At 40.8% G+C, this 15,258-nt stretch overlaps 1 protein-coding gene across 1 annotated transcript; it reads left to right on the plus strand.

The window, feature by feature from the left end:
• The first annotated feature begins 732 nt into the window (after positions 1 to 732).
• On the plus strand, positions 733 to 8,062 carry LOC116224051 (GTPase IMAP family member 4-like). Its single transcript, XM_031582606.1, has 3 exons — positions 733 to 969; positions 5,655 to 6,500; positions 8,052 to 8,062. The coding sequence occupies exons 1-3, from the start codon at positions 942 to 944 to the stop codon at positions 8,060 to 8,062; spliced, it is 885 nt and encodes a 294-aa protein (XP_031438466.1). The 5' UTR covers positions 733 to 941.
• Positions 8,063 to 15,258: the final 7,196 nt, after the last annotated feature.

Below are 15,258 nucleotides of genomic sequence, written 5' to 3' on the forward strand. Positions count from 1 at the left end.
GAGAAAAGGAAGAAGAAAAGAAACAGAGAAAGAAAGAGGATGAAGACAGAGAGAAGCTGCTGAGAGAAAAAGAGGAGTACATCAAGAAAGAACGTCAAAGAAGAGACGAGAGAGAGAGGAAGGAAAGGGAAGAGAGAGAAGCAGAGGATAAAAGGAGGAGAGAAAAAGAGGAGACCCAGACACAGTCATGGACTAGAACCTTAGAGGAAGTTGAGCGACAGCATAAGGAACAGAAAGAAGTGTGGGAGATGGAGCACAAAAAAGAACTGAAAGAAGAGAAAGAGAGAGCAGCAAAAGAACAAGCCGAATGGATTGAGAGGCAAGGAAAAGAGAGATCTGAATTTGAGAGAAGACAAGAAGAAGAAAGACGAAGAAGGGATAAAGAAGAGCGGTCTAGGAAGGAGAAAGAGGAACTGGAGAGACAGGAGTTAGAGTCTAGAGTGAAAGAGGCTGAAAAGCTGACTAAGGAGATACTCATGGAGAGAATTAAAGAGTTGAAGGAGTGGGAAGATGAACGAATGAAAGAAAAACAAAATGAGAGAGAGGAGTGGGAACAGGTGCAAAAGAAAATGAAAGAAGATTTTGAAACTGAGAAGGAAATCGCGATAAAAGAAAGGGACTCTAAAGAAGAAGAGCAAAGAGAACAAGAAAGGAAAGAAAAAGAGAGAATTGAGAAAGAACATGCAGAACAGATAGAAGAGATGAAACATGCTTGGGAAGAGCAGGAAAGGGAATGGACTAAAGCAAGAGAAGGAGAAACAGAAAGAAGGCAGAAAGAGGATGAGGAGAGCCGGAGGAAGATCAGAGAGCTTCAGGAAGAATTTGAAAGACAAAAGGAGGAAGAAAAGAAAAGGAGACAGAAAGAGGATGAAGACAGAGAGGAAGAGCACAAGAACAAGTTAAAGGAAATTGAAGAACAGAATCAAAAGAAAATTGAAGAGATGATGAAGCAGCTCAACAGCTCACCAGGTAAGATATATTTTGCTTTCTTATTTTGCTTTGCCATGTAGTGTTCCATAGCTGCAGCTACATCCATAATATTGTAAAATGTTTACTTCACCTTCTCTGATGTAATAATTAATAATTTGCGCACAACAATTATGGAATGGGAGGTGTGAAAAAAAACTGTTATTATTACAAAAAGTGTATCAAGCTGCATATATTTTACATATTGTAAGCATGTTTGTCAAGTTGTCAAGTCAAAAGGCAGCAGTGAGACAAAACTTTATAAGCCCCTCCTTCATCAGCAAATTTTAACGGAAAAAAACGTAATCTAGACACCCACCGCTACTGAAGATTTTTTTATCTATAGATGTTTATAACCGTTTATCTATTGTCGTGTGCGTGACCCACCCACGGATCCAGTCTCCCGAGGTGTTGTGGGGGTCATTTAAAACTCTGGCATGCCTGCAGCAATAGACACGTGTGATGCCTTGCGTAAGTCTGTGGAGGAGGGTGTTACAGATTGAACAGAAAACATGAAGATCACCACATGCAAGTGGAAATTCTGAAAAAGATTGATAATATAATCAGCTAAGGCTGAAGAACAGTCCCTTTATTTTGAAGATGCACCTGACATATTTCAGAAACAAAATCCTGAGATTGTGTGTTAGTAATCCGATGGACCCATTGCTTCCATCAGTTCTGAAGCCATTACTAGTCCAATAAGAAGTAGTCATACTCTTATTGCTTTACTCATTGTTCTCCTGCTTATAATACTAATGTTTGCATCTAGGATATAAAATTATTCCACAGACTTGATTGACTAAATATTCCATGTCTCTGTCTTCCGCAATCAACAGCAAGTTCATCCCAGCATGCTGAACTCAAAGAAAAAAGGAATACATCTTTCATGAGTAAGTTATTATGTAATGTATATGTACTGTATAGTATAAGCAGGTGTGGTATGATTCTAACTGAAATCCTAACCATTTTTCTGTTTCGGCTTTCTGTCCATCCATACATTGATCCATACATTGATCCATACATTGATCCAAACACTCATCCACCATCTATCAATACCTGTCTGTCAACCATTAAGGCAAGACCATGACATCGATGATTGGGGCGGTAGGATGGTCATCCCCAATAACAGGTAACATTAACAACAACAACAACAAATTAATAACAAAATAGTGGTTGCTAACAACTTCCTTCACTTCACCAACATGTGGAGCCCAACAGTCTATTTAACAGAGGAGCAAGGCCAGTTTCTCTTTGAAGTATTATTCTGTTTTCCCTAGCTTAATATCTGTCTGCCCTTATGCACCACTGATTATGAAATTGTAGGTTTGATACAGCACTCAGTCTAAGAACCTACAAATGAATGGAAGTTAATAATAGTATTGTAGCCTGTTGTCTGTTTTATATTTACATTTACATTTAGTCATTTAGCAGACGCTTTTGTCCAAAGCGACGTACAAGGGAGAGAATATTCAAGCTACGAGCAATAGGACCTGGTGTAACAATAAATAAATACTACTTTACATAAGAAATATAACAAAATGAAATAAAAAAGAAAGAAAGAAGTGCAGAAATGTAACTGCTGTAATTGCAAGTTACGCACTAGTCGAAGTGCCAGTTAGGACGGGAAGTGCTCTCTGAAGAGTTGGGTCTTCAAGAGCTTCTTAAAGGTAGAGAGGGACGCCCCTGCTCTGGTAGTGCTGGGTAGTTCATTCCACCAACGTGGAACTACAAATGAGAATAGTCTGGACTGCCGTACTTGCACAGACGGCAGTGCCAAACGACGCTCACTAGAAGAGCGCAGCATCCTGGGTGTAACATTTGCCCTTACAAGAGCATTTAGGTAGGTGGGAGCAGAACCATCAAGCACTCTCTAGGCAAGCATAAGTGACTTGAACTTAATGCGAGCAGCTACAGGCAGCCAGTGGAGGTCAATAAGAAGCGGGGTGACGTGTGCCCTCTTCGGTTGGTTGAACACCAGACGCGCCGCCGCGTTCTGGATCATTTGTAGTGGTTTCACCACGCAAGCCGGCAGGCCCGTTAGGAGGGCGTTGCAGTAATCAAGGCGGGAATTCACCAAGGTTTGCACCAGCAGCTGGGTGGCATACTGGGTTAGGTACGGCCTGATTTTGCGGATGTTGAATAGCGCAAAGCGGCAGGACCTAGAGACAGAGGCAATGTGGTCCGTGAAAGTCAGTTGGTCATCAATAATGACCCCGAGGTTTTAGGTTTGGAATGTGCAGAAACTCATGTTATGGGCTTGGAACATGGTCCTGAGGGGTGTTTATCTTTATTTATTTGAATGTGTTCACAACTACTAATACTATTGTGGACCAGTGCAAAGTCTCTTTTGGATTTTGTGTTCTTTGTGTAGCTAAGGGAGTGAAAGAATGAATGACCTTTACAGTTAAGAGAGAGGTGCTCTGTTCTAATGTTCTAGAGGGTTTAGGCCAGTAACCTTCTCTTAAGAAAAGAATAAAGAGAGAATGAGAATAATGAATATACTCCAAAATAAAAGAGAGCTCTTTAAAATTCAAAATATAAAATAAAATAAAATAAAATTCAAAAGTCCCAAAAGAAAATAAATAGTCACTGTGCCTGGATATGTGTGTAATCAGTGTATGTGTCTTAGCAGAAAAAGGAAATGTATCAAAAGGTGAAGCAATTTGAAGAAGTAGCAATGAAGGAAATATCAATTTAAGCGTTAAAAGAGTATTATCAGGGAGAGTTCAAAGGAATCAATCAAAGGGTTGAAAGAAAGTGAGAAGGGAAAATAAAAGAATTTGGTCACGTCAAAATATAAACATACTTCCCTCTATCTATTTCTATTTAATTAATTATTCTATTTATGTCTTTATCTCTTTATTTAACATTGGCAACTAATATTAAAATATTCTTATTCTCAGTGACCAATCTTTAGGAGGGTTACCTTTATTACAAGTAGAGAAAGGTATAAAAGAGTGACTTGATTGAGACACTTGATTACATTTAAATTTTGTTTCATTTGATTGAAGTCAGCAAGCTTAGCTCGTTTTTGTGAGTCCTGTGTGTCGTTTAATGGGTTTTCCTGGAAAAGGCACCAGATGAAAATAAGTGTTAATATTTTGCTGAACATATGAAATACAAAACTACAAACTGCACCTTTGATTGTTTGCATTAATCTTATACAATAATAATAATTAAAAAGGACAACATAGCATAGCATGTTAGCGTCACAAATGTCACTGTGAGTTTGTAGGTTTAGGTGCACTGAATACCAATATTATAAAGGTATCGTAATACCCTGCCGTCAAAAAAGGTAGTATATCTCATTTTAGAGAAAACTAAATGATTGTTTGTAATTACCACTATGGTGCAGATATGGTGAATAGCGAAAGTACCAATATTTACACAGTTTTCAAAGCATTTTGCAGTATACTTCATCAGACTACAGATTACATGATGAAGATTGTTGACAATGTGAAATCCAGAGTAAAACCATGAAGAATATGACAGCCAGGCTGATGATTTTTTTGTTTACTTCTTCTTTTCTTTCCGTGCCATCTCAGCATATTTGCCACCAATGAATCTGATGCTGTTTGGGAGGAAAGGAATCCATAGGACATCCATCGGCAACATCATACTATCACAGTCTTACTCAAAGCTGAATTTCAGTTCAGACTTTTTGAAGAGGCAAGCTGATGTATGTGGATACACAGTCACTCTGGTTGAAGTGCCAAGTCTTGCCACAACGCCTTTCTCACTGAAAAAGCTGCTAAAGAAGTGCCACCGTTCCATCTCTCAGTGTGCTCCTGGGATCAATGCTTTCCTGCTCGCTCTGCCTGGGGGTCACTTTACTGATGAAGACAGAGAGGAGTTACAGATGATTAAAACCATTTTTGGTCTTCATGTGAATGACTACATTATGATACTCTTCACAAATATTCCAAAACCTGTACAGGATAGTCTAGGAGAAAAAAAAAATCTAGAGCAGCAATGTCCTATAGATTGCTTTGTGCTTAGTCAGGAGGGTGGGCATGAGCAGATATCAGAAATGCTCAAGAAGATTAAGGGCAAATCAGACAAATGTTTCACCACTGATATGTTTGTGGAAGCTCAAATAGAGGAGAGAGACAGGCTCCAGAGAGAGTTGGAGAAGATGTAGTGGTCCATAGCTGCAACTACATCCAGAGACATTGCTACATCCATAATATTGCATTTCTTTATTCTTTATTCTATTTATTATGTAATAATTTGCAAACAGCATTTATGGTGTGAAAAAACTAAAGGTTATTATTACATTAAGTGTATCAAGCAGTATATATGTTACATAGTGTAAGCATGTTACATGTTTTCCTCTTCGTCCTTGGAAGCAATTGAATGTGTTGATCTATGAGATGTAACGTATATTTAAATCTTACTGAAGTCCTTCTAGATTTAGTGATTATCAAAAATGTTTTTATGTGCACCACACGCAGTGTAAAGAAGTTGCAAAAACATACAGCACAGTTTCTAGGGGTATTAAAGGTTTAGGTAGAGCTTTCTACCCAGAGACAACATGCCAGTGTTGCATAGTAATCTGTCAGCTGTCATAGAGATAGCTGAAGGCCAGTCTGTTAATAACAGCTTTCTTATTGATTACTTACAGTACATTTTCATGAAGGTTATTAAAGAAAAAGGTGTTATCATTTCTCATTCATTTCATTTTGTAGTCATTCAGAATCCAGACAGTACCCCAGATTGTGTCAGGATCGTGCTGATTGGGAAGACAGGAGTTGGGAAGAGTGCAACAGGAAACACCATCCTGGGGAAAGACGTTTTTATATCTGTAACTTCAGGTGAATCAGTGACGACTTGTTGTCAGAAAGACACAGCACTAGTAAATGGCCGATCTGTTACTGTTGTAGACACACCAGGGCTGTTTGATACAGATGCCTCGAATGATGATGTCATGAAAGAAATTCTTAAGCGTTTCAGCTTGCTGGCCCCTGGACCCCATGTGTTCCTGGTGATTCATGCGATTGGTACCAGGATGACACAAGAGGAAAGGGACACGTTGAAACTCATCAAAGATACCTTTGGGACCGGGGCTGGAAAGTTTACCATTACCCTTTTCACAAAAGGGGATTCTATAGGTGATCAATCAATTGAACAGTACATCAAAGAAAGTCGTCCAATTCAACAACTAGTCTCTGACTGTGATGGACGGTATCATGTGTTCAATAACAAAGATAAAAGGAATTCCAAACAGGTGACTGAGCTGATGGAAAAAATTGACAAGATGGTGGAGAAGAACGGTGGGGGTGGTTACACAAATGAGATGTTCCAAATGGCAGAAGCTGCAATTAAAGAGAAGTTTGAGAACATGATGAGAGAGAGGGAGTTGGAAATTGAGAGGGAGAAGGAACAGCTCCAGGCCAAATTTGATGAGGAAATAAGAACAATGATGGACGAAAAGACAAAGGAAATACAGAGGGAAAGAGAAGAGAGAGAGAAGCTGCTGAGAGAAAAAGAGGAGTACATCACCAATTTACATGAAATGAGAGATGAGAGAGAGAGTAAGGAAAGGGAAGAGAGAAATAAAGAGGATAAAAAGAGGAGAGAAAGAGGAGACCGAGAGACAGGCATTGACTAGGACCTTAGAGGAAGTTGAGCGAAAGCATAAGCAACAGAAAGAAGTGTGGGAGATGGAGCACAAAAAACAACTGGAAGAAGAGAAAGAGAGAGCAGCAAAAGAACATGAGGAATGGATTAGGATACAAGGAAAAGAGAGATCTGAATTTGAGAGAAGACAAGAAGCAGAAAGAAGGAGAAGGGATGAAGAAGAGAGGACTAGGAAGGAGAAAGATGAACTGGAGAGACGGAAGTTAGAGGCTAGAGTGAATGACGCTGAAGAGCTGACTGAGGAGACCCGCAAGGAGAGAAAGAAAGAGTTAGGGGAGTGGGGAAAATGAACGAAGGAAAGAAAAAAAGGATGAGCAAAAGGAGAGAGAACAATGGGAGAAGGCGCAAAAGAAAATGAGAGAAGATTTTGAAACTGAGAAGGAAAGAGCAAGAGAAGAAAGGGACTCTAAAGAAAAAGCGCAAAGAGAAAAAGAAAGGAAAGAAAGAGAGAGAATGGAGAAGACACATGCAGGAAAGATAGAAGAGATGAAGCATGCTTGGTCAAAGCAAGAAAGGGAATGGAATAACGCAAGAAAAGAAGAAACAGAAAAAAGGCAGAAAGAGGATGATGGGAGCCGGAGGAAGATCAGAGAGCTTCAGGAAGAATTTGATAGAGAAAAGGACGGGGAAAAGAAAAGGAGAAAGAACGAGGATGAAGACAGAGAGAAAGAGCACAAGAAAAAGTTAAAGGAAATTGAAGAACAGAATCAAAAGAAATTTGATATGTTGATTAAAAAACATGAGGATGAGGCCCGAAAGAAAGCAGAGGAATTCAATGAATTCACCAAGAATTTAAAGGGTCAACATGGTTCAGAAACAGATCAACTAAGAAAAAGAATGAAAGAATTGGAAGACAAATGGTGTAATCTGTTTTAAATCTTGTAGGCTTCAGGACACAACCACAGATTGAACCACAAAGCAAGTCCAGATCATAACAGTGTAGAAAGTGCTTGAATGAAACTGGAGCCATTCAGCTAGATTTCCATACTTGTGCACACTGCATATTAAACTACCGTTTTATAGAAAACCTCAGCTTTCAGTACTACTTCCTGTACTAATTATGTTTGTGTATATATTTCATAAAACACTTCTTGCAGAAAATTACACACAGCAATCAGAATTTTTTTTCACAATGGAAGACAAAGCAAAACTAAAAGCTGATTTAACTCAGTTTTCAATTTCATGAAAACACTTCTTGCAAAACACTGAACACGTGTGTGCCTCTTTAGGGCACTGCCCTTCAAATTGCAAGACAAAGGAGGACATTGGTTGTAATTTAAGGCTATAAGTTGTGGGCCGTTAACCGTTGGAACACAAATGGTGTTCTAGTTTTAATTACTCTGCAGTAATTAGGTGTGGGTCAGGTTGACATTTCTCACACCCCTCCTGATGCTTTTATCTCTACCCTCTGTCTCTGATTCTCTCACTGTGCTTTTCCGCATAAGGGTTAAACTAAGGGCAGGAAATTAAAGGAAGGGTACTAAGTGTTGAATGTTATTGCAAGATGATTTCTTTGCCATGTTTGGTTTGGTTTGATTTGAATGGTCTCAGTGTGAGTGGTGCAGTGGTCTCAGTCCTGCAGCTGAATAGATTATTTTTAATAAAGGTCTCAAACATGGGAATTCTGAACCCTGTAGGCTGCAGGTAACCCCCCTCTGGAGGTAACAACCCCCTCATGGCTCCAGTCTCTGACAACTGAACTCTTTTTTTTTTATTCTTTTTATCAGAATGTGAATGTGTAACTGAACAGAATCTTGGTGTTTTTGATATTTTTGACCTTTTGTTGGAAATCTTGTACCTGCCTAGTCTGAGAGTTTTGCCTTGTTTTTAAACTCTGCTCTTGTGTATAACCACTGTTTGTTTTTTAACTCTGCTCTTGTGTATGATCAAGTGTACTGTGAGATCTGTATGCTCTTCAGTATCTCTAGATTGTGTTTTTGGTTACTGTTAGAACTGTGACTCTGAACTGTCTTTGACTGGCGCTCTTTTTGCCTGGCCTTCTGTTTAAAGGACAGATTCATTAAATATCTCTCTTCACAACCTCAGTTCCAGTGTGTCTGCTTTTGGGTCCTGAATTCACCCCTCTGGTCTCACTGGCCGTGACGACTGGACTAAATGTATGACAACAGTTACAAGTATTTTAGTTAAATAATGAGTAGCGGCCATATGCCACGTCCTGTGTTCTTTGTTAGCTTTTATTTTGGCACTTGTGCGACTGTAGGCAAGTCACGTGGGTAATGGTGTAGGAAATAAATAAGTAGATATAGGCACCTGAGCACCGGTACGATAGAATGGAGAGGGGGTGAGTAGGGAGAGCACAGTTTTGTTGACCGCTTGCAAAACAAACTTATACAAATTTGTTGCCTTATCCTGTATTGCTACCTTGCACTTTAGCCTAGTTAATGCCGTCATTTAGGTGATTGTCTGGGATTCAAAATGTTAACCTGCTTGTGAGAAATAAACTGAAGAAGAAGAAATCAAGCCACTGGCAGCGGACATTTGGAATTGCTTTTAGCGCGTCACCCAAGTGAAACTCCCTGGCTTAGCCTCTTGGTGGTAATGTTGCTTATCACCGCCAACATAATGTAATACTAATATAATCATCATAATTTAAACCATATTAATAAATGTACAGTGCACACATAACTAAACATATATATCCTTTATCACCCCCACTCACTCGTGTCATACTGCTGTAGTGTAAGATGCTGGGAAGATCAACACTGATCAGGGCCAGATGAAGGCCAGGCCATATTAGAAGATCAACACTGATCAGGGCCAGATGAAGGCCAGGCCATATTAGAAGCCTATCGGTCATCTGAACCTGAACCTGTCCATCAGAGTCTCTCATCACAAAGCCAGTAAGGAGCTGCTCTCATCCAGAAGCACAGGTACAATACCATCATATGTAAAGAAAACAATCAAGGTAAAAGCATTAACAACAATATTAACAATAACGGTCTGTTTCACTCAGGAAAATAATTTACATACAGTAGATGTGTCAGTTTGCATGAGTGGTCACAGTTCTAGGGCCCGTCCACACGGAACCTGGATTGCCTGAATCCGGAAAGATGCTGGCCTCTCGTCCACACAAACCCGGCGGATTGGGTCACTGAATCCGCAACCTTTTGAATCCGGTGTCCAGAGTGGGTATATTCGAACCCTCGGGCGTCCACAAGAACGAGGGTTATGGTGAAGTGCGCGATTCTAACCGGTCCTGTTTGAGTGTTGTGGTAACAGTGATTTCAAGTGGTAGAGAAGATGTTCAGCAATCGGAAGATTGCTAGTTGGATCTCGACTTCTGTCTTCTGTCACTTCACATAGATTCAACAACTCCGCTCCGCTCCAGCGCCTCCATGTGGACGCAGATTTTTCTTGACAGGGTTCCGTGTGGACGCGATAAAAAAAGGTACTGGACAAAAAACAAAAATCCGGATTTAGGCAATACAGGCTCCGTGTAGACGTAGCCCTAGTCTTAGGGGGATTATTTATAGCCCTGTGAGTTCACCACTTCATGGGCAAGAGCTGATTCATTGACTCAACAGTGACTTTCATCTTCATGTTCTCCTGATCCTGGTTTGGGTGTTCCCTTGGTCCTGACCAGGTTCTCATGATCCTGGTTTGGGTGTTCCCTTGGTCCTGACCAGGTTCTCATGATCCTGGTTCGTGTCATGTTGGGTGTTCCCTTTGTCCTGCCGTGTTGGGTACTTCATGTCTCCCCTTATTCCTTGTGTTTGCTTCCTTGGCTAGCTATGTGCTGTGTTCCCTTGTGCCTCCGTTCACAGTGCATATTATGCTTTATGGTGTTTATGTTGCAGTACAAGTTTTTATGAATGCCATATATGTCTTGAAATTAGCTAATTTACGTATCTAGGCACTGTATATGAAGACATAAATATGGTCAGGCTCCGTCGTGTTGACAAGTGTAGGACATATAGAATTGACATCCCAAAGAAGCTACAGTGCTAACATTTCCATTTATGAACTTGGCAGTCTCTTTTATCTAACAAAGTGAAATTACAAGTAGCACACACACTTCATCATTATGTGTCTCTCCGGAATCAAATCCATGACCTCTGACCAGCTGGCTGCTAACAGACTGCTTTATCAGCTGACCTCCCTGTTGAGCCACAGAATGACCCGCTGATTGATATCTTCTCCTGAATTTGAAATACAAAACAAGCCTTCGCACTTAACAAACGTTACCAAAAGTTCATGAAAAGAGCACATGAACACCCACAAGGTATACACTTTTTTTAAATACCTTGGGTAGACCTGTGAAGTGCCTCAACAAATTTTGTATTCAATCAAAAAAACATCCAACTGTAGAACTAAATGGCTTACAACATTATATTAAATTGCTTTGACATTTACAAATAACGACACATTATATAGCTTGTTTTGTTTTTTACTTAGATGTATTTGCTGTATGTATTCACCCATGAGAATTCCTGTATCTCAAGCTGGTAGACCAGGGGTAAAACAGCATCAAGACCATGACCTGTAGCTGGTAGACCAGGGGTAAAACAGCATCAAGACCATGACCTGCAGCTGGTAGACCAGGGGTAAAACAGCATCAAGACCATGACCTGTAGCTGGTAGACCAGGGGTAAAACAGCATCAAGACCATGACCTGTAGCTGGTAGACCAGGGGTAAAACAGCATCAAGACCATGACCTGTAGCTGGTAGACCAGGGGTAAAACAGCATCAAGACCATGGATTCAACACACAGGTTGCATACATACTGAAATAAACACACAGGTTGCATACATACTGAAATAAACACACAGGTTGCATACATACTGAAATAAACACACAGGTTGCATACATACTGAAATAAACACACAGGTTGCATATATACTGAAATAAACACACAGGTTGCATATATACTGAAATAAACACACAGGTTGCATACATACTGAAATAAACACACAGGTTGCATACATACTGAAATAAATGTATGTTGTGTGTCTGCTAGAGGGTTTTATAATCATTGTGTGTTTCAGAGTGTTACGTCTTACACTGGTACACAAGTAGTACTTTTCCACAAAAATCATTATAACTCCAAAGCTTCCCAAATGGATCCTTTGATTCCTATATTGGCGCCATTCCTAAAGGTCCCACTGATTCATTTTCCCATAATACAGGTGTGATTTACAGTACTTCCCTGCATAAAAGGACTAATAATTAAAAACACTCCAGACCTACAAATAAAATGAATTGTAAACCAAATAACTGGGATAAGTAACCTCTGCGTGCAACTGCCATGATCCTGAGGTGAGCACACTGAGACAGAACCACTGGGGCTCCGATGCTATCACTATAACATGGCATGATCATCATTTACTGGCCAGTAACCTACTCTAGTTCTAACAGGAAATGTTTAACAATGTGGTCTGGATGTCACACCAACCCATGGCTCAAGCATGGAACAGCCCTGATCTCAAATCACTCTGATATGAAACAGCTGCCATATTCATGTCAGATCAGAATCTGTCAAATCTGACCCAGAGTTTACGCTTTTCAGAGACGTCCTCCCACAACTGACTTGGAGTGGAGGTGGAGTGGAGCCACATCTGAGCCAAAACAGAGCCAGATTTGAACCAGAGGTGTCTGGAATCAGAATCGGAATCAGAATCGGAATGGGAATCAGAATCAGAATGGGAATCGGAATCAGAATCAGAATCCTTTTCTTTGTGTGCGCTGTAGAACAGTACAGTGAGAATAATGGAATTAAAAATAGGAAAACTAAAAAACATAAAATAATGAAAGGAGGAGAACTACTGGAAGTAGGCATTTTTAAAGTACATACTGCATCATGCAATCAATGGCCAGTAACCTGATTAACACCTCAATTACAGCAAGTCTCTCTTTGTTATGTCATAATTAGGGTTTTAGGGTTCACCTGGGGTGCCATTCAACAACATAAAACATCCCCGCTAGACATACATACTCCAACGGTGTGTTTTTGTGTGAGTGTGAGTGTGAGTGTGAGTGTGTGTGAGCGTGTGTGTGCAAGTGAGAGTGTGAGTGCAAGTGAGAGTGTGAGTGTGAGTGTGAGTGTGAGTGTGAGTGTGTGTGAGCGTGTGTGCGTGTGTGCATGTGCGTGTGTTTGTGTGTGTGTGAGTGTGTGTGTGTGTGTGTGTGCATGTGCGTGTGTGTGTGTGTGTGTGTGTGTGTGTGTGTGTGTGTGTTGGACCCCAAGGCTCTGTGAATACTGGGACATGCACTGAAAGTCTCTGATCATGATTGTAGCTCTACATGGAACCCTTTAGCATGTGCTCCAGTAACCCAGCAGGGAACCCCACTGTGTGTGTGTGTGTGTGTGTGTGTGTGTGTGTGTGTGTGTGTGTGTGTGTGTGTGTGTGTGTGTGTGTGTGTGTGTGTGTGTGTGTGTGTGTGTGTGTGTGTGTGCGTGTGTGTGTGTGTGTGTGTGCGGGGAACCTACGTAGCCATTGCATGTGCATGTGCCCACAAATGTGAATGTGAAGGTGTGTGTGAGTGTGTGTGTGTGTCAGGGAGATTTCCTGATATCATAGTTGACCCTTAGGCCCATCCTGGGCATGTGGACTCATTTACCATATTATGCAAATGACCGGTTTATTATCGCTGTCTTCCTGTTGTGTGGAGGTGCAACTGGGAGAAGAACACAGCGATCAAACAGGCCAAAAGAGAGTCAAATATCATCCTCCATCCAATGGGGTGTTTTTCCATACGGCTCTAAGACCACTTGTTCTGTCTCCATCTTTCAATTTAGGCTTCTACAGAATGGAATGAAATGCGGTCAATACACTTTGATTATTATCTGACGGTGCACACTGTGGGCCTGGATCAATACACTTTGATTATTATCTGACGGTGTGGGCCTGTATCAATACACTTTGATTATTATCTGATGGTGCTGTGGGCCTGGATCAATACACTTTGATTATTATGTGATGGTGCACCCTGTGGGCCTGGATCAATACACTTTGAGTATTATCTGACGGTGCACGCAGTGGGCCTGGATCAATACACTTTGATTATTATCTGACGGTGTGGGCCTGGATCAATACACTTTGATTATTATCTGATGGTGAAGGCCTGGATCAATACACTTTGATTATTATCTGACGGTGCACCCTGTGGGCCTGGATCAATACACTTTGATTATTATCTGACGGTGTGGGCCTGTATCAATACACTTTGATTATTATCTGACGGTGTGGGCCTGGATCAATACACTTTGAGTATTATCTGATGGTGCTGTGGGCCTGGATCAATACCCGTTTGCTGCAATCAACATTTATTTTGTGAAGTTACACAGTGTCACTGCATCATACTTTTAAAAATACATCTAAAGACAACCTATATATCTTTGCGTTGGCTTTTACTGTCATACCTCATGCATTCATACCATCAGCCAAAAGGTAAAGTGTTTTTCCTAATTAACAATTAAGATCAATATGCAGAAAATATGAGGAATATTTACATTACCAGAAAACAAATACAATCATAAAAAAATCTCCAAACATGCAACTTGATTGTTTATACTAAAAGTTAAATCTGTACACATAACACCATGCACGTCAACATACAAAATGAGAGAAGCAACTGTTTATTTTTTACAATAGCCCAATGGATGGCATATGTCAGGTCATAGCACAGAGCACCCTTCTCGTTGAGCGACCTCTAGCGGCCGTCGTGAAATTGCACAGATGTCTTAATTTCCATAGTGAAGAAACTTGAGCTTGTTCGGTGGGTGAGATATGACCTTTTCTATTGTGTTAAACTACTAACGTTAAAGATAATGATGAATTAGACATGTACTATACTAAGATTTTAGCACCCCTGCGACAGCCCACATAGTCTTTCCACGTAGACAAACAATGCAATCCCATCGCAATTACTTCTGATTAAAAGAGAAGACACTGTTGTACATTATCGATGCCTAATCATAAATCATACAGGACATGTTAATGAGGAGTATCAACTGCGTATGACAGGGGCTGTAAGAAACGTTTGCTATAGCACCGGACTATCGCTAGACGGAGCTATTGGACAACATACCCACGCTAAAATAGGCAGTAAATTCAGCGACACATTTTCCTTCTCCCTCACCCTAGGCGGAGGCGTCAGAATGCAGGCAGCAACTGCTAGCACCCCTCCCCGGTATATCCATCGTCACCATCCGCTCGCCCGAACGGAAAGCTGTAGTCCAACGGCGTCAGTCAAAGCGATCCTCCGAGTCGTAGTTGAGGTTGTGGAGAATATTTTGGAACTTTAAAAAACGCACGTCGCTCGTTTGTCGTTATTTTCGCAGTGACGAGAGGCTGGCTGAAAGATCAACAGTGAGAAGACAAACCAACTGTGTTTGAGGTAGGCTAAGTGGAAAGACGGCATCCGGCCTCCGAGGCGACACCGAGGGCTGAGACTCGGGTCCAACCAGCGATTACCGTTTCTGGTAAGTGCTCTTTTATTATGTCGGTTACATTGTGTCCCAATTGCTACTATACGGCGTGAAACATGAAACGAGTGGGCGCAATGTAGCATTAGGGTAGGACTGAGACCAGACAAGGAAGCATTTTGTAACCTGTTTGTAACATATTGCTAGTGGCTCTCGACTCTGAGGCTACACATTTTTAGAGGCGCTGTTTAAACATTTCGTCAAG

This window comes from Clupea harengus, chromosome 16 (assembly GCF_900700415.2).
Source record: "Clupea harengus chromosome 16, Ch_v2.0.2, whole genome shotgun sequence".
Taxonomy (NCBI): Eukaryota; Metazoa; Chordata; class Actinopteri; order Clupeiformes; family Clupeidae; genus Clupea; species Clupea harengus.

What these genes read in the sequence shown, in the direction of transcription:
- LOC116224051 (XM_031582606.1), top strand. Translation starts at nt 942, where the DNA reads ATGATGAAGCAGCTCAACAGCTCACCAG. An exon ending in GCAGCTCAACAGCTCACCAG is followed by an intron (nt 970 to 5,654) that starts GTAAGATATATT and finishes TTCATTTTGTAG; the next exon opens with TCATTCAGAATCCAGACAGT.